The sequence below is a fragment of the Pleurodeles waltl genome, chromosome 6 (genome assembly GCF_031143425.1).
Source record: "Pleurodeles waltl isolate 20211129_DDA chromosome 6, aPleWal1.hap1.20221129, whole genome shotgun sequence".
Taxonomy (NCBI): domain Eukaryota; kingdom Metazoa; phylum Chordata; class Amphibia; order Caudata; family Salamandridae; genus Pleurodeles; species Pleurodeles waltl.
In genome coordinates, this window is record NC_090445.1 from 605,364,090 (window position 1) to 605,387,945 (window position 23,856).

Here is a 23,856-nt window from a genome sequence, read left to right on the forward strand (position 1 = left end):
ACACTACCACACTTGAGTGCCTGTACCTACTGCCTGCGTCAGGAATGTATCATCCCAGTGTCAACAGTTGCCCTCATGCAAGGACTAACATTGACCGTTGTGTGATCCATTCCTGACACGGGCACTAGGCCTACCCACACCAGTGAGGTACCATTTTTATCGGGAGACTTGGGGGAGTGCTGAGTGGAAGGAAATTTGTGGCTTCTCTCAGATTCCAGAACTTCCTATCACCGAAGTGCGTGGAAAGTGTTTTTTTTGCCACATTTTGAGGTTTGCAAATGATTCCAGGTAACAGAACCTGGTGAGAGCACCACAAGTTACCCCATCCTCGGTTCCCCTAGGTGTCTAGTTTTCAGAAATGTCTATGTTTGCTAGGTTTTCCTCAATGCTGGATGAGCTAAAGGCCAAAAACTATAGCTAGGCACTTTGCAAAAACCAGGTCAGTTTTTTGGGGGAAAATGTGATGTGTCCATGTTGTGTTTTGGGGCAATTCCTGTTGAGGGCACTAGGCCTACCCACACAAGTGAGGTACCATTTTTATCGGGAGATTTGGGGGAATGCTGGGTCGAAGGAAGTTTGTGGCTCCTCTCAGATTCCAGAATTTTCTGTCACTGAAATCTGAGGGAAAAGTGTTTTTTTGCCAAATTTTGAGGTTCGCAAAGGATTCTAGGTAACAGCACCTGGAGAGAGCCCCACAAGTCACCCCATCCTGGATTCCTCTAGGTGTCTAGTTTAGAAAGGCAACAGGTTTGGCAGATTTCCCTAGGTGCCGGCTGAGCTAGAGGCCAAAATCCAAAGCTATGCACTTTCCAAAAAACACATCCGATTTCAATCTAAACATTTTATTTTTTGTTACACTGAAGCATACTGGGCATCGCACTGGCTCCCACATGAGTGCTGTGGAGTCGCAAAAAGGCCAACAATTTTTGATTATTATTTTTGGTCCCATATATGTGCTGTATCTTGTAATGGTAGTAACAACATTTTGTTTCATGCTGCGGCCAGCCACTCAGATTGCTTGTTCCCAAGGGACTCACAAACAAGCCGACCGAGGGGGTGGGGGTGGGAAAGCAATTGCAACCAATCAGACAGCTCCAATCATAAATCTTGAATTCTAATTTCCCCAAAACTACTGAACAAATGTACACCAAATCACAAAGCACAGTTTCTGGGTACAGATCTAGATTTCTCCCAAACTGGGTGCAATATTTATTTTGGAAAAAGCATAGGGAAAAAGTGTTTAGGCCCACACCTCCCTTTTTCTAGGCACCCGCTTGACGGATCACCCCGAAACATCCAAGAAAGTAGCTGAGGAGGAGGAACGTTTTGTGAAGATTTGTCAAACAGTGAAAAAAGATATTATTGTGTCAAAAGAAAAAAAAAAACAGCTCTTTTCATGGAAATTTTGATTTGAGTATATCTAGGTAGTGCCAATCGCCACTATGTGAAAATATTTATAAATGGAAAATGTTACTTACCCAGTAAGCATCTGTATGTGGCATTTAGTGCTGTAGATTCATATGCTCTGCATACTCCTGCCATCTAGTGTTGGGTTTGGTGTGTGGCAAGTTGGTTCTCAGAATCACTAGATCGAGTGACTCCTCCTTCTCGGTGATATTGCGCATCAACACTTTTGTTAGACTGTTTTCCCACATGTGGGTAAATAAAGGCGTGTGGAGGAAGAGCTGTCCATGCAAATGTAACTACATATCTACGAGTATACACAGATATAAAGTAACTGGAACAGCCACAGGCATCCAGGGAGGAGGTGCATGTCAATCTACAGCACTAAATGCCATGAACAGATCCTTATTGGGTAAGCAACATTTTGTGTTCGATGACATGTGTGGCTGTAGATACACATGCTCTGCATATTCTGTAAAGCAGCCCCTCCATGAAAGCAGTGGTTAGCCTGTGGAAGTTGCAGTTGACTGAAAAAGTGTTCTTCCTACTGATTGGCCTACATTGGCTTATTGGTGTGCAAGTATATCCACACAATAATGTTTTGTAAATGTATGTGGTGTAGAACATGTGGCTGCCTTACAGATGTCAACTATAGGTATGTTTCCAAGGAAATCCATAGTGGCTCCCTTCTCCTAGTAGAGTGCGCTCTGGGAGCGAGAGGAAGTTGTTGTTTTGCCTTAGCATAACAAGTTTTCATGCATTTCACTAGCCATCTAGCTATGCTGTTTTTAGATATTGGATAGCCCTTGTGAGGTAATGAAAAAACTACAAAGAGCTGTTTGGTTTTCTTAAAGTTTTTGGTTCTGTCAATGTAAAACATTAATGCACGTTCTAACACCTAATGTGTTGCGGGCTCTTTCTGCAACTGAGTCAGGCCACAGAAAGAAGACCAATAGCTCAATAGATTGATTGATACGGAAATGGGAAGCCACTTTAGGAAGAAACTTTGGGTTTGTATGAAGGACCAACTTGTCTCTATGGATCTGGAAGAAAGGTTCTTCCAAGGTTAGGGCCTGGAGCTCATTAACATGTCTGAGTGATGTGATAGTGACTTACTGTCCAATAAAGATACTGAAGAAAGCATGAATGAAATGTCTCAAATGGTGGGTCCATGAGCCTGGTAAGCACAATACTGAGGTCCCAGGATGGTGCTGGAGGCACTCTGGGTGGAATAAACCTTTTAAGACCTTCCATGAAAGCTTTGATAACTGGAATTCTGAACAAGGAAGTATGTTGTTTGTTCTGTAAATATGCAGCTACTGTTGTGAGATGTAAGCAAATGGAAGTGTAAGCTAAATTTGCTTTCTGTAAGTGGAACAAGTAACAAACAATGTCTTGGACAGTACCTTTAATGGGATTAATATGTTTGGGTTGGCAGTAGCATACACAACTTTTCCATTTTGCAGGATAACATGCTCTTCTTGTGGGTCTAAAAACGTCCTTGAGGATGTCCATACATTCCGCAGGCAAGTCCAAGCAACCAAACTCTATTACCTCAGGAGCCATATCGTAAGGTTGAGTGACTTGGGGTCTGAATCTCTTATCTGTCCTTCATTTTGAGTGAGAAGGACCGGCCTGTTGGGGAGCTTCTCATGAGGAACTACTTAGAGACCCAGAAGTGTGGTTGACGTGCCCAAGTGGTAGTTACAAGGATCATGGTGAGAGATGTCTGTCTGATTTTACAAACCAGAAATGGAATGAGAGGGAGAGGTGGAAAACCGTAAGCAAATATCCCTGACCAGTTCATCCACAGACCTATGCCCTTGGATAAAGGGTGTGGGTACTTGGAGGTGAAGCTTGGGCATTTTGTGTTTACTGTTGTTGCAAAAAGGTCTAGCTAAGGAGTTCCCCACTTTAGGAAGTATTTTTGAAAGACTTGTGGTTGGAGTTCCTATTTGTGAACTTGTTGCTACATCCTGCTGAGCAGGTCTTCAAAGTTGCTGCCCATTCCTGGGAGATTATCTGCCACCAGGTGAATGTGGTGGTGAAGAGTCCACTTCCATATTGTCTGAGAGAGTTGTAACAATTAAGACGACTGTGTCCTACTTGTTTCTGAAGGTAATACACATCTGTCATGTTGTCGGTGCAGATTAAGACAAACTTGTGGGACAGATGATGAAGAAATGCTTTCAGGGTGAGAAATACTGCCTGAAGCTCGAGGTAAAAATATGCAGGTATTGGGGAATGAGATCCCAAAGCCCATGTAATGTGAGGCCTTGAAGGTGAGAGCCCCAATACGTCAGTGATGCATCTATGGTCAGAATGACCTGAGGCACAGGGTCCAGAAAAGGACGCCCTTTCAATTGGTTGGTGGTGTTCCACCATTGCAGAGAGCAAGAGAGCAGAGAGTATGGCAGTCTAACAACACTAGATCTTCCAGGTGACCCTGTGACATAGACCACTGACAAGATAGCTGTAAAGGATGCATGTGGAGGCATGCATGGGGAACAATTGCAATGCAGGAAGCCATCATCCCTAACAGGAGCATGATAGTCCTGACTGTGTATGTACGATTCTCCTGAAACTGGAGGAGAAGAGACTGAAAAGTGTGAACTCGAGCAGGACTGGTGTATGCTAGCCCAAGCTCTGCATGGAGATTAGCTCCTAGATAGAGCTGTATTTGAAGAGGTTGAAGTTGGGATTTGACAAAGTTGATTGTGGATCCCAGTGTGTGAAGCAGGTCCGCTGTCATTTGAGTGTGACGTTGGCAGTGTGGTAGGGTGCTGGCTTTGATAAGCCAGTCATCTAAGTAAGGGAACACATGTATGTTTTGACTTTTGAGGTGTGTGGTGACTACTGCTAAGCACTTTGTGAAGTCTCTGGGAGCAGTCATGACGCCGAAAGGCAGGACTTTGAACTGGTAATATTTGTCTGCAACTATCAATCTTAGGTATTTTCAATGTGCATGATGGATGGGGATAAAGAAGTAGGCGTTCTTTAGATTGAGGGTATCATAAAGTTGCCCTGCTGTATGAGGGGAATAACGTCTTGAAGAGTGGCCATGTGAAAGTGTTCTGATAGAATTTTGTGGTTAAGGGCCTGAGATCCAATTTCGGTCTGAGAGAGCCATCTTTTTTGGGGGTGAGGGAGTATACTCCAGTTCCCTGGCATTGTACTGGAAAAGGCTCTATGCCCCCTTTGAGAAGAAAGGATTGCACCTCTTGTTTGAGAAGGGTGAGGTGTTCATGGGATAGCCTGTGAGAGCGAGGGGGAATATTTGGAAGGGTGGTAATGAGCTCCAGACAGTAACCGTGTTTTATAATGGAAAGGACCCATTGGTCCGAAGTGATGTTGACCCATTCTGTATGAAAATTTTGAAGTCGTCCCCCGACAGGTGTGGAGTAGGGGTGAGGAGATGCAGATAGTCACTGTTTTGATGTGGAGGTAAAGCTGTGGCTGGTGGTGCTCTTACCTCTACCTCGGTTGTTATTGCCTCTATCAGCTTCCCTGAAAAAACCTCAGGAATATGAGGTTGAAGGCTGTCTGGACTTGGGGGTATAGGCTTCTGAGGTTGTTTGTAACCACCTCTGAACACTGGGTGATGAAAAGTGCTTCTTTGTGAGATGGACTGAAGAGCATCCATGGTGTCTGTATACTTTTTCAACTTCTCAAGGGTGGAGCCCACTTGAGGGCCAAAAAGATGCTTCTTGTTGAAAGACATATTAAGCACTGCTTGATGGACCTTTGGTTTGAAGCCAGAGCATCAAAGCCAGGCATGCCTCCTAACAAAGATACTGGTGTTTACACAACATGCAGCCATGTCTGCAGTATCGCGGGCACAACAGATGGACTCATTAGTGATTGTTGGCCCCTCCGCAACTATCTGCTGTCCTCTTTTGTGGTGCTCATCTGGGACATATTGGAGGAGCTCTTCCATTTAATCCAAGTGAGCCTGATCGTATTTTGCTAGCAATGCCTGTGAATTGGCGATGTGCCAATGACAGGATGTCTGTGCAGTCACTATTTTTTGGGCAGCATCCAGCTTTTTGCTCTCCTTGTCTGGGGGAGAAGAGTCCCATGTGGCCTAACTGTTGGACCATTTACGTGCAGTGGTGGCCACTATGTGGAGTCTGGCGGTACCTGGGATCTGATTGATAGTAGATGAGAGGGAGCAGAGATATACTTTTTCTCTACTCTTGGAGTGATAACCCTAGAGTGGACCTGCTCTTTAAAAATGTCATCTGCGATGAAGCGTACCAGGAAGCATGGGAAGGAACTGGATATCCCTCTGGGTGGATATTAGGGTATCAAAAAGTAAGTCCTGCTCAATGGGGCCCTTGTGCAGCTAAACATTCTGGAAGATGGCTGCCCGAGCTACTACCTGCCTGTGGGGTGTAGTATCCTCTTGTGCAGAAGGTCATGCAGGGTACAAATCTGGGTCTGTACTTCTCATGGGATCGGGGTCATATGCGTGCCATGGATCTAGGTGCTGCTGTGTCCCACCCAAATCCTCCCTGATAAAGGGGAACCCTGAGGTGTCACATCTCCTGTAGTAGGAGAGGCAGGTGAATGGGAGTGGAGGAGAAGCAGGGAGTGGAGGTGGAGAAGGTGGGTCAGGAGAAGGAGCAAGAAGTGGTGGTAGCCTTGTCCTTAGTGACTTCTTTGTTGGTGGTGAAGTGTCCAGAGCCTCTTGGAAGAACAGTTTCCTCTGGGAAGTGACAGGAAGGAAGCAATAGTGCGCCCTGTCCCCTCCTGGATATGGAGACAGTGCTGTTGAGTGTGCATAGTCCTCAAAATAGGCTCCACTGGTGATGGCATAGCTGAAGACTTGCTGGAGTCTTGCCTATTTTCGGAGCCGAGCCAGAGGGCGGGGCGTCCAAAACTGTTTTTCAGTTCCAAACATGCCCTGGTGACACTGGTAGGCCGGTGACCTCTGTAAAGGGCCTTTTAACAGTTTTAGGGTGGACAGGAAGGGCCACGGTACTCACGGGTTGCGCTGATGATACCTTGTGGCTTTCAACATCTGACCGGACATCAGAGACCTGGACAGAGAAGGCCTCCTCTCTTGTTCTGGCTCCTCCTGGGCATGCTCCTTCCTAAAAATGTCTGAGGTGTCGTCCGGACTCTTGTGCGCCATCTCCAACTGACGAGCTCTTCAGCCCTGAAGGGTCTTCTTCAACCAGAAGGATTTGCAGGCATCGCAAGAAGCTTCCTAATGATTGGGGAGAAGCACAGAGAGGCACAGGCTACACACAGATGTTGGTCGGTGGGGGAATTTCGAGTGGCACTGAGGACAGAAACAAATCGGCATCTGTTCCATCAGCTCAGCATACTCTTCGGTGCTGCATGATTGAGGTGGGCCCGAATGGGCCAGGTCGCCCCTGGGGGAGGCGCTGTCGATGCCCGGACCATGAGTGGAGATGAATGAGAAGATGGAAATACACGATTGAGTAAACAATACCGTTGATAAAAGAAAGACGGAAGGAAAGTTTAGAACCTGAGAAAATCGAAAGATGGAGGGAAGACATGCCCAAACCCGATAGTGTAGGGAAAACAATCTAATGAAGGAGTTGAAGCACATGCGCAGTATCACCGAGAAGGAGGAGTCACTCAATCCTGTGATTCGGAAAAATACTTCTTTGAAGAAAAACAACTTGCAACACTCCAAACCTAACACTAGATAGCAGGAGTATGCAGAGCATGTGTAGCTACAGCCACACATGCCATCAAACATATAAATATATATATATATATATATATATATATATATATATATATATATATTCACTTAAAAAAACCAAAGATTACAGGGACGTTATAGTTAGGCTCGTATTTTAAACATACAAAACCATAGAAATTCACCTGTTATAGAGTTATCTCAAGTAACTATAACTCGTGCCCTAAGATAACTATAACTCACGACCTCGCCATGCACGGCTAATTACCCCACAAATTACGACACTCACGACATCTTTCGTGACATCATTGATAATATCAATGCAATGAAAAAACTGTGCATGGCGGGCGCATGAGTTTACGTTACCTTAGGGCACGAGTTTTAGTTACTTGAGATAACTAACTATAACAAGTGACATTCTATGGTTTTGTACGTTTAAAACGTGAGCCTGACCATAACAGTGCATGGCAAGGGCGCAGGTTTTCGTTGTCTTTGGACACAAGTTATAGTTACTTGTTTGACAGCTCTTACTTGCTGGAACTGGAGTGTTTGCTCTGATGTGTTGGGAGTTGTCAAAGCTCCTGCCAAGTCACAGCAAACAGCTATGTCCTGGGGGTGGGCACCCTGGGACAGAGCAAGAGCCGGCCCTGGGTGGTGGGTAGCAGTCCCCAGAGCCAATATTGGCCCCATGAGGGGGCCGCGCTGTCTCACCGCAAATAATTCTATGTCTGGCCTCGGGGAGGTGGCGGTCCCCAGCAGGGCCGGGTGTCCCCCACATTGTATTGTATGTTTGGCCCCAGGGAGGTGGTGGTCTCAGATATCAGCACGAGCTCTGGAGGGTTTGCGGAGCCTTTGCGTCCCTATATTACTACTGAATGGATTTACACCAAATATCAAAAAGGTCACTTTATGGATGAAGAGCTACCTTTCTGCCAGATTTGGTGTAATTCCGTCTAGTAGTTTGGGTGGTATTCCCGTTTAAAATCCCTAGGGAAAAATGCATAGGAGGAAAAAGCATTTAAGGACCCCCCCTTTTTCTCTCCCCACGCTTGACGGATCACCCCGAAACTTTCCAGACAGCAGCTGAAGTTAGCGTCGTAGTTTTTTGAAGAAAATTTTGTGAAGATTCATCAAATGGCGTCAAATTTATTAGCAAAACAAAAAACACTTTCTATAAAAAAATAGGTACTAACTATACCTACCTATTGGCGAATTCCACAAGGTTATATATATATACTGTATATATATATATATATATATATATATATATATATATATATATATACACACATATATACACACATACATATACATACAGACACACACACACACATAATATACACGCACGCACACACACACACAAACATATTCACTGAAAAAAACAAATGTTAAAGTGATGTTATAGTTAGGGGTGAGAAACAGGTGTTGTTTTACGTTAAAGTAAATCTTGTACGTTTACCACAAAAAAAAACAAAGGTTAAAGTGAGGTTATAGTTACGTGAAAATGTTAGTTAAAAAAATGTCATTTTAAACTAAAGAGAACACTGAAATCCACCAGTTATAGTTTAGTGAGCTAACTATAATGTGTGCCTCTCCCGTGCACTGCTTATGACCTCGCATACTACATCACCCATGACACGTTCACAGGCTATCACTGATGACATCTCAAAGGACATCATTAATTTAAGACCTAACACTTTCAAACGCTTCTGATGGTCTCATGTTTGCACACTTTCTTTTGCTCGTTGTTGGTGCTGTACAATTTCATTAGCTTTTGCTTTTTAACTGTCCACTCCCATTTGACCATAATTAAATGATCGTTCTGGGTGATAAGAGGTCCCATAGAAGGATAATTTAATTATAGTCCAAGTTAGAGTGGGCTCACTACCATTAAGGTGTTTAACGTCAACCTGGGGCACTGGAGGCCCAGATAAATGCCCATTGTGCACAGAAATGCGGGAAAATGTGAGCCATTTGTTCTTTGTCTGTCCACTATATGCTGCCCCAAGAAAGAAGTGGCTGGTTCCCCTATGCCAAAGTCTGGGCACACAATCGGCCGAGACTGCTTGTAGGATCCTTAAAACTGATCTTTCACCTACTATAGCAATAGGGGTGGCCAAATTCCTGGGGTGGGCATGGATAATTCGTTTTGAACTATTAAAACAGCTACATGTTTTAGATAAGTAAATTATCTTGAACTTTAGAACTGAGTTTTCAAAGTAATGTTCTTTTTTTTTTTTTTTTTTAATATGTTAAAATATTTAATAATTGAAGCATTAGATAGATTTAATACGTTCTTAGTAGCTTTTACGAAATATTGTATTTATCGTTTTAATTGTTAGCACTGATAATTTTATAAGTATTATGACGTGTAGCATGTCTTTTATGATGAAATATCGAATAAAGACTTCATTGACTTGACTTGAATTATAGTCAAACGAGAGTGGACATTTATAAATTAATTAATGGAAGAATTGAAAGAACTATAAATTATACTTTAGATAGCTCTGATGAAGTAACTGAAAGAGAAATAATTGACAGTATGCAACTCAATGTTCATGCAAATTGTCTACAGAAAACAGTGTGTGGAGAAGCTACCAGCCCTTTAAAGCCAGCATCAACTTTTTTTCCTACGATGCAAAAGATGCAATTGCTATACACTATGACATTGTCACTCAGTAAATCAAAAACCTGTATAAGCAGACATGACAGAGAAGTGTTGGTCAACATCAGAAAGAGTATAATGAGTTAGTAAATAAACTCCAAAATAGATCAGATTGTGTAATAAATGCAGTCAACGGAGTGAACGTCGTAATACGGCCCTTGGATTTGTATAACAATGAAGCTTACGACCAGATTAATGACAAAACCTGGTATGCCAGGTGCTGCAGTGAAGAGGCCAGCAACGATAAAAATCAAGTATCATACTGAATTGAATCAGTGACGCAATGCAGGATTGCAAAACCAACGAGAGTACCTCTCAATAAGGAATGATCAACATACCTAACCTTAAATTACACAAGAATGAGAGCAAGTCTCCTGGCCGACCAATTATCTCGGCTGTCAGCGTTTTTGAAAATACTCAAGCAGACAGCGCTTCAGTAAGATATGAATTTTTTATAAACATAATTCTTTCAGCAAGCTGCGGTAACTGCGCCTTCCAGTCCAGCAATAAAATCCACATTCATCCAATTATAGACGCATGAGTTTAGTTTTATCAGTAAACAAGTAGAGGGTTAGGAAGCCTAGATCTGCTCCTTCGGGCACTATACTTGCTACAGCATGGCCAACACTCAAGTGTTAAAGGGGGACAGGATCCTTTGCAAAATCACACCATAAAGCCCTCTTACCACTTCTCCTGATTAATAAAGAACGTACTTAAACTGCACGGGGGAATAGTGGGTGTAATTAGGAAGCTTGGCCCTATGTTTCTTGTTTACAAGCCAACTACTCATGCTAGAGCACAGGAGAATCTAAGATCTGCATAAATATGCATGCTATAGACTACTCTGCTACTGGTGTAAACGTTCCGGTGCAAATGCAGACTGACAATACAACGGTAAAGTACTGCTCTAACAACAAACACTGTGAAAGCTAACAGGTGTGGCCTTGCAAAACTGTTGTGATGGCTATTCTACAAATAAATATCAGAAACACATGCCACAAAAACAGTAGACATGCTACTACCACATAAACGTGGCAGCCAAATGCTTGCAATACAATTTTGAAAAAAAATAAGTGGCATTGCATATAATTTTACTAAACCGATACAGGTCTTCCTAACAGGTAGGTGTATTTAGAACACGTATAAAAACCTTTTATTTTATTTTAATGCATATCACAGGAAAACATGATTCCTGTTGGCACAAGGAAAAGGCATTTATGTGGTATATGCTTGGAATAATAATGAAAAAAACGAATTAACCTTCACCCCAGATTACCAAGGCCAGACTTAATGGCTTTGTCAATGCTGGCTTTAATTGCAGTGTGTTAGACCTGGCATCCTTGGTGTAGTCTCCACTGTCTTTTTTGCCTCTGCCTTCTATGTTTTGACTGTGTGCTGGACTTAGTTTTTGCTGGTTTTGGTACTCTGGGCACTTTACCACTGCCGATCAGTGCTAAGGTGCCAGTGCTCCCTGTGTAAATTGCATGTGTAGTTGGCTTTTCCATGATTGGCATAGCTGATTTACTACTAAGTCCCTAGTAAAGTGCACTTGAGGTGCCCAGGGCCTGTAACTCAAATGCTACTAGTGGGCCTGCAGCACTGATTGTGCCACCCACATGAGTAGCCCTGTAAACATGGTTCAGACCTGACACTGCAGTGTATGTGTGTGCAGTTTTAAACTGCCAAATCTGTACAAACCATCCCTTTTTGCACATGTGAGTCACCACTAAGGTAGGCTCTGGGTAGCCCCGTGGGCACAGTGTAGTGTATGTTAAAGGTGGGACATGTAGTGATGTGTTTTACATGTCCTAACAGTGAAATACTGCTAAATTTGGTTTTTACTGGTGCAAGGCCTATCCCTCTCATAGGTTGACCTGGGGGCTGCCTTTAAATAACTTTTAAGTGCAGTTTCTCTTTGGGAGCAGAGCGAGATTTGGAGTTTAGTGCTTCTGAACTCACAATTTAAAAATACAACTTTTGGTAAAGTTGGTTTTCAAACTGTTAGTTTGAAAATGCCACTTTTAGAAAGCGGGCATTTTCTTGCTTAAACCATTCTGTGACTCTGTCTGCTTGTGTATTCCCTGTCTTGGTCAGATTGACAGTTGGGCTGTTTGTGAATCTCCACTAGACAGTGAGACAAAGGGAGCTGGGGTGTAGCCTGCATATCCTGATGGGCCATTTGGGCTAGAGTGGAGGAAGGAGTGGTCATTTATACCTGAAAGGGCTGTGCCTGCCCTAACACAATGCAGTCTCCAACCCCTGGTGTGAGTCTGGAAGCCAGGCCTGGGCAATGGAGGAACTTGTGAACACCAGAGATTTTCCTTTGAAGTTTGCCTACTTCAAAGGCAGAAAGGGGTATAAGTAGTGGACCAAAACCCCAGATTTTTAGGCTACTTTTGGAACCAAGAGGAACCGCTGCCAATGAGAAGAGCTGTAGGAGGAGTACTGCCCCTTTGCCTGTGACTGTGCTTTGCTGGGTTGGCCTTCAGTTGCTGCTTCTGCGTGAGAGAGGACAAACACTGGACTTTGTTGTATATTCCTGCTTGTGAAGTGTCTCCAAGGGCTTGATCTGAGCTTGCCTCCTGTTTTGAAGTCTCATGGCCATCAAAGACTTCCCCTGCCAGCACTTGGACCCTCTGCTGAGATTCCTGCCCTGCCAAGTGGTGCCCTACCCAGTCGCTGGGCCCTTGAAAGGTGAAGCTGGCGGGAATCCATGCACAAGAGCCATGCGGGGAAAAATTTTATGCACCACCTGCAACGCGGCTGTAAAAACGACGCGCCACCCGCCTCGCGGCTGAAATTGACGCACTGCCTGCTTTGCGGCTGGGAAATCGACATCACCTGCATTGTGGCTGGAGAAATAACAACACCCGCTTGCAGCTACTGAAAGCAACGCAAACTCCAAGTAGCGCAGATTCTCATCCTCGTGTGGACAGAGTTCGCACACATAATTGCTGAGCGTCAAAATCAATGTGAACCTGTGCAGATCCGAGGTGCCCCGTCCGGAAATCGGCACATCACTCTCTTGAGGGAAAGAAAAACGACGCATTGCCTACCTGACCGGAGAAGAAACGACGCAGGGCCTCACTTGCGTGTAAGGAATCGACGCATCGCTGACTTTTCCGACACACGCTCACCCGTGTGGCTTTATTTTTGACGCAAACCAGGTACTTGTGTAACATTTCCCTTGTTTTCTATGGAGTAAGATTCTATTATTTTAAAAATCCATAACTTTATTTGTGTATGTTAGATTTTTGTCATTTTGGTCTTGTTTGGTTTAGATACATACTGGCTATTTTTCTAAACTGGTGTGGTGTTTTCACTGTGTTACTGTGTGTGTTGGTACAAATACTTTATACATTGCCTTTGAGATAAGCCTGACTGCTTGTGCCAAGCTACCAAGGGGGTGAGCAGAGGTTATCTTAAGCAAGTATCTCCCTTGCCCTGACTAGAGTGAGGGTCCCTGCTTGGACAGGGTGCAAACTGCCTGCCAACCAAAGACCCCATTTCGAGACCAGAGTGTTCTTTGTTTCTAAGTCTTTCTTCACACCCATGCATAGCCTCCCCTTTCAATGGCACAGTCTTCATTTTTGTAAATTTATGGCTACTTATAATGAAAACAGTCTTACTTACACTTATGGCATGTCATCCTGGAGGGTATAAGAGCTGCAGCCACCTGCACCCACGAGGTTTACAATTTTTCTGCCTGCTTAAGGCATGCTTATGGGCCTGATTTAGAAATGGTAAAAGGGTACTCCGTCACAAATGTGATGGGTATCCCATTTGCCTTATTCCAAGGGTCATGGTTATAATGTAATAAGGTGGGTGAGATATCCATCATGTTTGTGAAATCCTAAATCAGGCCTTTTTTCCTCTGCCAAATGTCACTTTTACATTACTTAATTTTCCCAACGTAATCATCTCACCCAAATCAGAGGACCACTTATAGCAGCTCAACAATCCCAGTGCTGGCAAAGTCAGTATGCCTCGCCTTTTGGACTTATTTGCTTTTTTTTCCCCTTTACCAATCAGAGAAGGATCGGCAAACAAAAAGAAAAAAAGGGAGAGAAATACAGGATGGGAAACAATACGGGGAACAGGCGGAAGCAACACAGGGGTGCAGCTGCTGTGGGGAAATAAAGAGGGAGTAGGTGGGAGGAAGCAAAACACAGGCCACAAGTGAGGGAAAACAACAGGTGGGTGCAGGTGGGAGAAGCAAAAAGGAGAGACAGAAATGTGGAGAGGGAAAGCAAACAGATGAGAGTAACTTGGAGGGGGAGAGGGAAAGCACAAAGATGAAGGCAATGTGGATAATGCAAAGCATGGTGGGGGGAGAAGCACACAAAGGGGGAAACACATGACCGAAGTGATGGAGAGAAGACTACGAACAGAGCAGAGGCGATAGGGAGAAGAATACGGACAGAGAAAGAGCAACACAAGCGTGGCAGAGATGTACATGAAGGAGAAAGCTGGAAAAAAACAACAAAAAGAAAAAAGTAGCACCGAGAAATGAGCAGTGGAAGAACTCAATAATATGTCCATGTCTCAGGGGAAGGACAAACAAGAAGAGGAAGCAAAGCGCACACAAGCTAACATGTGAGAAGCTAGCAAAGGAGAGTGACTATAAAGCCAACCAATGGTAATGGGCGGGCTTCAAGCCCAGTGTAAGCAGACACTATCTTGAAGCAGACAGTGTAGTGCATGCACGGTCTAATAGGCAAGACCTAAACAGGGCCAGATGTTTTTATGCGAAGCACTCAAAGGAATAGAGTAAATAGGAAGGATGACCAATTGGCTCCTCTGGAATGAAAAAAGGTAGAATGGCGATGAAGGGATGATTACAGGTGGCTGTGCTATGCATTAATTTGGGCTACGAATTACCCACAACATACGGACGTTTGTTACTTCTGGGCTGTCAAGAATAAAAGCTCGGTAGCAACCTGCAGCACACTGTTGGTAAATACAATTGATGAAACTGTCCTTTCGTTTTCGATGAGCTGCTTTACAATAAGTTCTGGCCTGCATTCCATTCTCATTACGGTCCTCAGACATTTCTGCTGTTGCAAGCATTGCTGCATGTTCTTTCTGAATAAAATTTATGTGGAAAAAGTGATAATTACGTGAATAAGTTACTTACCTTTAGTAATGTTTTTTCGATGGTTTTTCTGCCTTCCTGCTAAATCCTCTTCACCATCCCTTCTCTTCTAAAGAAGCTTTTATCCTTTGGTAATTTTTAAACAATCCCACACACAGTTAATTAGGGAGGCCGGGATTAAAAACACTGGAGTCGATTCAAAAAAGCATTTAGGTTACAGGACGTAGTAATGCAGTAGTATTATTTTAGGTACAAAAACACGCCTTTGTGAATCGGCCCCAAAACTTCCAAATCGCTACTAGTAAATGTGCACAATTGAATATGAAAATTGCCTGAATGTTCCCGTTTTAGATGTTTTGAGGCTAGTTCACACATTTATATAAGAACATATAAGAGCAATAGATCAGTGAAACTTTATTCAACGAAAATGCTTTGTGAATAGGCCCCAATGCCTCTTGGTTGCACAGTTTTTTTGTTTTTGTTTACTATTTCACTAGCCCTCAAATGGGGTTGCAGTGATTCTGGTGGAAAGACCAAGTTACTACCCGTCCCAAAAAAACGTCACGGTATTGTGGGACCAAACGATTCAGAATTCGGTTTTTGTTTCTAGAATATTTAGGTAAAATTGTAAAGCCAGGATGAGATTTTAAGTCAAATGGTGATGTCTGCCCATGCATCGGAATTGCCCACCTTGCCAAGAGTCCTGTCAACGCGTTTTAGCACTCACCAACTGTATTGTGCTGTGCACATTTTAAAGTCATTTTAATACAATGGTAAAAAGCAGAAGTAGATTATGAAACTGTTTCTTTAGGGCCTGCAGCAGTATGTGGTTAGTGGAAAGTGCCCATAGTCAATGCAGGTGTTTGCCATTGGCATTTCAGGTCATAAGACTATTTTACTCCATTTGTGGCAAAGACTTATATATTTTGGAAACTACTCCAAATATGCCAATAGTGAGTAGCCAAGGCTACTCAAGCAGGTGGTAAATGGTTTGGAACTCAAATGAAGTATAACAGCCTCAACAAGCTTAATATCCAGCTGATCTATACCTTTTTTTAAAGAGTCTGATTTAGAGCACGGGGTTGTAGAATTAAATCCCAAAAGCAATGTGAAAGAGTATCCGTGCATGGAAAATGTCGGCACGTTTGCAAAATGTCTTGTGAAGTGATGATGAAAAGTCGGCCACTCTACAAACACCTTGTGCAAGTACGTGCCCTAGCAGATCTGTGACCGGTGCCACAGAGTGCTAGATTGGTGAACTGCAAGGAAGGTAATTGATCCAGTAAAACAGCCAGAGATACTTCATGGGCAATCCGTGGAGCATTCATCATAAATAAAACTACCCGGGATAATTATTTACTCTTCACCAGAGAAAATCAAATGTTTGTATCTAATTTGTCCAGGAATAAATCGCTCAAGGTCACTAAGATAGGATATGTGTAGCACTCCCTGTTCCTTTTAATTCAGTATGCATCCACAGCTGTAAGAATCTCCACACTTTACACCATGAACAGAATCATGTTCTGTTTAGGTCTGCTCGAACTAAGAGAATTACCCTGCACGACAAACTTTTTTTAACTTCTTTATCTCAGAGAGGAGAGAGAACATGAAAGCCACGAATATTCGTGATCAAAGTCCAAGCTGTGTTATATCCTGAAGTCAGAATAACTTCAAACATAGCTTTGCTAATCTGCCACAGATATTCATCTTTAACAGATTTGTACTGCTTGTTTGAGGCCTGTTACTCTGAAGCAGATGACACTATTTTAGAGTAGAACGCTAGATTATACAGCAATGAAACTAATCAGATTTACATTGTCATTTATCAGAAATATTACTCACAAACAATTACGATCTAAAGTTACTGTTTTCTAGTAATGATAATGTGCGCAACTACAGCCTCAGTTCAAGGACCAGTTCTCAGAGCTAAATTCTCGATTAGCTTTATTTGAACAGAGGCAACGTGGTTTGATTATTGTCACAGGTCATTTTCTATGGTACTCAGCACTGGATACTTCCCCATTTTTTATCATTCACCACACCACTGAGAAAGCTTTGGTAAGAAAACAAACACTTTTTTCCATCCACATTTAAGCTAGAACACCAGTTATGGCTCTCACCGTGTGGTCTTTTTGAAGCAGGAGCTGATGTTGGCCTGGGCAATCCAATGCGTGTTCCAGCTGTTTTGTCTAAAGTAGGCTGTGGTGCTTCCATTCCAGGGGTTGTAGATCGAGCTTTGAGGCCAATTGACTTTGGAATGGACGAGACAGGCAACTTGCTTGTTGGTAAGGGAATCCCTGTATTTCTTACTTGCTTTTCAGTTGTGGAAATGCTCACTGCTGAACTAAAGGCTTTAGGTCTCATTAGACCGATCTCTGTGAACATGGGAATAAAAAGAATTGGAGTTTATAATAAATATAAAAGGCATCTTCGTAAAAGAATAATGTGCGGTACTACTTTTTTTTTTGTATCTTTAAACAGAATAACATTTTTCAGAACATGTACTCAAAGAGGATGCAATGCCATACTATTTGCCACAGGTGTCTTGACAAATCAAAAGGGCATCTTCTCTTTTACACGTCAACAAAATACCCACTTATTCCATTTTCACCAACTGCAGAAGGATAAAGGAAAGGTTTCTTACCTGTATTCCTAGTTCTCTTAAAGAGAAATCTTCATCGAAGTCACAAGTACTGAATTGTCTTGCCCACATACAGGATCACAGATCACATTGCAAAATATGTATGTGTATGTATGTAGAGAGAGAGAGAAAGAAAGAGACAGACACACATATATAGAAAATTGCTTAAACCTCTGGCAGCTTTGCACAAAATCAGTTAGGCTTACCTTAGAGGGAATGTATAAAGTATTTATGCAGCACTTGAAACAGTAATAAAACACAACTCCCACACAAATTTAGACTAATAAAGTAAAATGTAATAAATTATTATTCGAGGCCAAACTAACAAAAATTCAGTCAGTAGGAACAAAGACATGCAATTTTAAAGATTTACTGTAAGTAAAGCGCCTTAAAGCCCTAAGCTCTACTTGCAGTTATTTAGAAATTGGAGACCGGATGAAACACACTAGTACAGGCCGTCAACGATGGAGCGCCAGCTGGATAAAGGGATTTGGGTAGTCCTGCTGAAAGAGTTACCTTATAAAGTACAGCCTGAAATCTTTGGTTTGCGGTGGAGGGGGCTGCGAGGAGCAGGGCGAGGTTGTGGATGGTCATTGCTGTAGCGTGAAGAGGAGGCTGATTCTGTGAACAGTCGTTGCTGTAGGGCAAAGATCTTGTCGGGTGCCGCGGATGCTCGTTGTTGGAAATTCCCATTGGTAGTCACCATGGTCTGTTGATGCTGTAGCCCACAGTGCAGCTTTCGTGTTGCCGGTCATCACTGGCAGCTGCTGTAGCGTGAAGAGTCTGGTTCCAGAGAGTCGCTTTGGCATTTGCCACAGACGGCATGATCTTGGCACAAAAAGGCTTGTTCATGGTTGCAAAAAGCCCATAACTTCAAGATTTACCATTTTTCTTGAGGGGGTGGGGGTAACTCAACTGATGCCAGACCAAGGGTCCAGGACCTGAGGGGCACCTCCTGGGGACGAGGAACGTGCTCCTGCAGAGGTCAGCAAAGCTCAAGGCAGGCCAGTTGCAGGTTTGCTTCCTTCTTGCAGCAGTGCAGCACAGCAATCCTTTTGAATATTCCAGAGGTGTACTGAATAGATGGGTGTAAGGGTCCACTATATATCTTTGGTGTCAGCTTTGAAGTAGATGTTACTAGAGGGTTCCATCCCCAGAGGTGCTTGGAATTTTCTGCCACCTTGCCTGACCACGTTATTTGTCTATTTAATAAATGCAAGTTCCATTTTGAAACAATGTATTCACCTGTTTTAATAGATTTCATTGCAACTCTATGATTTGTACGTTCATCTTATTTAATTCAGGGACCATTGTTCCTTTAGGCTTAAAGAAGGTTAGCCATTGTCAAGTTTCATTTAGGTTTTCCTTTTGAAAATATCTCCAGTTTTAGAAAAATAGTCACTGCTGCCAAAGTGACTAGAAATAGTACTCACAAGCCCCTTGAGAAAGAAAAAAATAAATGGAATGCAGGGCAATATTAGCAGGTAGGATGCACACGCAAAACAGAAAAACTGGCACTGTGCCTTTAAGGGCCTCACACTTCCTCCAGTGCCCCATCATGCCTGAGAGGTGACAGTTCAGTTCATTTTTATACAGATAATAAGATCCTTAGCAAAGATGAGGGCCATCGTTTTACCTCTTGCCCGGGGAGGGGAAAGAGCTACTTATGACTTTGATGAGGACTGCCCTGGAAAAAAACTAGGATTACAGGTAAGACATTTTTCCTTCTCTTTCAGGGGACACTCTTTAATAGCTATAAGCACCAACTAGACTATTCACTTCAATAGCTTATTCACATCATTAAAAAAGACCCAAAGTCCATCCAATCAGGCAATAACTCCATTTAGAACCCTCAAAGAGGCTCCATTGCCTCAGAGTTTCCAGTACGAGTGTGATCCAAATCTAGGGAAGCTAAGGGGAGCCTCTTTGAGGACGAGGATGGGTTGCATGTGAATCTATGAAAGATACCAACACTGGAGAACTAAAGTTAAAGGTAAGTAACTCATTTTTCTCCAGTATTGTATCTTTCATAGATTCATACGCTTGAATCAGAGTAGCAAGCAGTTGCTTTGACTTTATTTGATAAGGGCTTTCCTGCCTCTGAATGGCAAAACAGGACTGCGGATGAAATCCACCGAGTGACGGTTGCTTTAGTGACTGGGCTCCTTTATGAATGTAACCATAAAAGACCAACAGCTGAGTTGTTCTTCTGATATGTTTTGTGCGATGCAAGTAAAACTTGAGGCACATTTTGAGATCTAGCATGTGTAAATGTCTTTTTGACAATGATGCTGGATTCAGGAATAATGTCCTCAATATTAGAGGCTCATTGAGATGAAAATCAAAGGGCACCTTAGGGATGAACCTTGGATTGGCCCTGAGAATTATAGCACATCTGTAAAGCACAAGAAAGGTTTTGGAGTTGTAAAAGCCTGGTGGTTGTCCGAGCTAATAGCAGAGCAATCATCCAGGTAAGAAACTTGAAGTCTGTTTTGGGAATGGGTTCAAAAGGCTGTTTCATTAACTAAGACAGGACTATAATCAGGTGTCATTAAAGCAGAGGAGCCCTCACTGGTGGGAAGACTTTAAACAGTCCTTTCATACATTGTTTGACGATCCTGGTGGAGTACAGGAAGGGAGAATGCTCTGAACTTGTGTATCTGGGAATTGCAACCAAGGGCACTATAATAGAGGAATTAACTAAATCTGACTGAGCCAATCAAAGGAGATAAGACAGATTCTGCTCAGGTGATACATGCAGAGGGTGTAAGATTGACTTCTGACACAAAATACAGAACCTTTTCCATTTTAATTTGTATGTCTTTGATCGAGAATCCGCTTGTGCCTTTGAGATGATGTTCTGGCAGTTGAGAGATTTTTAGGCTTTGGAATTCATTGAATTCAGGAGCCATGCGCACAAGTGAAGAGAGGTCGGGTCTGGATGATGGATCAATCAATCAGTACTTGTAGAGCATGGCTTATCACCCATAGGGTCTCAAGGCGCTGTGGTGGGGATGCTGATCATTCGAAGAGCCAGGTCTTGAGATCCTTCCTGAATTGCTTCAGTGGTGCAGCATGTCTGTTTTTGAGAGGGAGTGTGTTCCATGGCCGGGCTGCAAGGTAGGAGAAGGATCTGCCTCCAGCTGGGCTTTTCTTGATTCTGGGGATGTTAATTTTCAATAGTACTTGTAATGATCTCAGGTGAATGTGGCTGGTCTCTAAGAGAAGAAGGAGTTCCATGAACCAGTGTTGTCTGGGCCACCTGGAAGTTATGAGGATAATGTGGCACTCCTCTGCTTTGATCTTGCTGAGAACTTCTGGGCTCAAAGGTATCAGGGAAAATATTCCTGACCATCTAATTGAAAAGGCATTCCCCCCACGGCTCTGGATGTGGATGGCAGGTTGCAAAGAACTGGCATTTGTGGTTCTCTTGTGTCGCAAAAAAGGTCCACTGCTGGTTTGCCGCATTGAGAAAATATCTCAAGTGTGGATTGGTCCACCTCCTATTCATGGCAAGTTGACTTTGTCCTGCTCAGCCTTGCCGCTGAGGTGCCGCTTATTCCGGGAAAATGTTCACCCTTGAGAGTTATCCTGTGCAGCATTGTCCAATTCCAGTTCCTCTGTGCATCTCTGGAAAGGGGTAATGATCTTTTGTCCCTTTGCTTGTTGACACAGTGCATCCTGGTGGTATTGTCTGTACATTTCAACACAGAGACGCCCTTTATTTTTGGCAGGAAAGTCTGGAGGCAGAGATAAATTGCTTTGAGCTCCAGCTGGTTGATGTGCATGGCCTTCTAAGTTGGAGATCACTTCCCCTGCATTTGTAAATCCTGAAGCTGTCCACCACATCCCTCTAGGGAAGCCATCCATGGTGATAACATTATCGGGAACCTAGGGCAGGGATGTAAGACCTTAGGAAAGATAGTGTGGTTGTGACCACCATTTTAGAGCTGTTGTCATGTGTGGTGTAATCCTTACAAGGTTGTTGAATGATCTGTTTGTACACACTGCTTGTCAAGCATCTCTTGTAAAGGCCTCATCAGTAAGCAGGCAAAAGGAACCAGATTTATGGATGAGGACATCATCCCTAGGAGCGACTTGTACTGAATTCTTTATTTGTAGTTTCAGGGCTAAACTCTGTAGTCTCTGTTGTCTGTCTTCTGATAGAAAAACTTTGTTCTGCGTACTATCCAAAGCTGCTCCTAGGAACACTGTTTGTTGATGGTACTCAATGATTTCAGATGATTGAACCTGAGCCCCAATTTGTTGAATAACATCAGACAAGCTGAGGTGGCTTCCATCGCTTGACTGGCTGTGGGTGCCTTGATCAGCCAGTCGTCGAGGTATGGGAATACCTGTATCTAGTGCTTCTCAGTAAATTGGCCACAGGTGCTGGGCATTTTGGGAATATGTGTGGAGCTGACTTGAGACCGAAGGGAAGAACCTTGAATTGGTAATGAGCACCGGCTACTGTAAATCTCAATGCTAGGGATGTATGGGGATGTGAACGTATGCGTCCTGTAAATCTAGTGTTGTCATAAAGTCTTTGTGATGTAGGAGCCTTAGGATGTCCTGAAGAGTGAGCATATTGAAGGATTACATGCAGAGGAATTTGTTTAACTTCCGTAGAACTAGAATGGGTCACCATTCCCCTGATTTCTTTCAAATAAGGGAGTAACAGGAGTAGAAACCCATTTCATTTTGGGATTGAGAAACTTTTTCTATTGCGCCTTTCCTTAACCTGATGTGGGCTTCTTCCTGAAGTAAGTGAAGGTGAGGTGGGTGCATTCCCCTTGGGGGCATTATAGTTGGTCATTGGACAAATTCTAGGGTATGACCATAGGTGACAAGATCCAATACCCACTTGTCGGTTGTTATTTTCCACAAATGATGGGAGTAATTGGAGATGTTCGTACCCACTAGTAGAGAGGGGTTGGGTGTAGCCGACACTCGAGACAGGTCACTGTTTTCTGCTGGATTCTTTCTCCTGTGAGGCTTGCTTACAGCAAGGCCCTTGCTTGGTGTTCAGTGCCCCAATATTCAACCACATCTGCCGGTTGCATTAACCCAATATGGCAGGAGCATTAGCAGCCCGTACTGCAATGGCAAACATCGATGAAAATCGTTTGCCTATGTTGTCTAGGCGTCTGTCTGGACAATCTGAAGGAGCAGAAACAGGTTTGGGGGGTGGGGGGGGGGGGGGGGGGGGTGGGTGAGTGGGGTTTAGAGCAGCATTGCACTGCCTGAACAATAAAATATTCTGCATTATTTTCGTGCCCTCCTGCCAGATGTAATCTACTATGGGGTTAGTACACACAGATTTTCTTGCTGGCTCATTGACGTCATAAAAAACAGTATGACTGTTTGACAGCCTTCGGGAGCTGAAACCTTTTTGCAGCCCTCTCCCTAAGGTTGTGGAATACTCCTATATCATTGGAAGGAGAATCCACTTCTTGGTGGAGGGGTGGGGGGGGGGCTGGGGGGTGTTGGGGGGGGGGGTGGTTGGGCGGTGTGGCGGGAGGGGGTTGGTACGGTGTATGAATTAAGTAATCAACTCGTTCCTGGTCTGACCGATCCTCAGGAATCTCTCCTTCCTCTTGATTGTCCTCCAGTGAAAACGGGTCGTCTCTTGGGGGAGCTGCAATGTTGGATACTGGGGTCATCCTGGGCGTCACTGGTGGTGGAATAGGTTATGGAGTTTTTGGCAACAGAGGTAGAAGAACAATGAACTGCTCAGGAGAAGGTGGATGAGCAGGTTCAGGAAACCTCCATTGGTAATCTTTTAACATGCCCTGTAGGTCAGGTCCTGCAATAAAGACATAGGCACTTGTATGATGTCTTGTTGGGCATGAGACTGGTCATGGTGTTGCTAGTGCTCTTCTTAATTTAAGGGTCTCTTAGCAAACCTGGGCTGTTAATAATATTCTTCATAGTATTGGTCTTTTTCCTCTTCTTTATATCCTTGCACTTAACCCTTAGCTCCGAGGGACTATGTGCTGTTCCAAATGGTCCCTCATTCTCAGTCTTCTACATCCAGAAGATGGCTTGGAAGGTATGGAGACCCATTACTGGGAGAGGTGTGCTTTGGGCGCAGGAAATGTTTTGAAATTTTAATGATCATTAACACTGTTGTCGACTAAATCATTGTGAAGCCCTTCATGGTTGTTAATGGAGGCAGAATCTTTGTTGGCGGTCTGTCGACAGTGGAACTGTCGTCGATGGCAGTTTCTGTGGCTTCAACAGTGATTTCGCCAACAAAATCTTCATCTCTGGAACAGATGCCGACGCAAGACTGGAAGACGTTGTTGTAGTAGTCTATGGCATCATGTGGTACTCAATGGTGTTGTCATTGAAGAGATTTTTAAGGTAGTTTT

General features: G+C 43.5%; 1 protein-coding gene across 3 annotated transcripts in view; it reads right to left on the reverse strand.

Moving 5' to 3' along the window:
- Nucleotides 1–23,856, reverse strand: part of PSRC1 (proline and serine rich coiled-coil 1) — a 353,925-nt gene that overhangs the window by 148,029 nt on the left and 182,040 nt on the right. For all 3 annotated transcript variants that reach the window (XM_069238882.1, XM_069238880.1, XM_069238879.1), the window contains exon 6: nt 16,962–17,216. In XM_069238882.1, the coding sequence (XP_069094983.1) occupies nt 16,962–17,216 (255 nt within the window). The remainder of the gene's footprint in view (nt 1–16,961; nt 17,217–23,856) is intronic.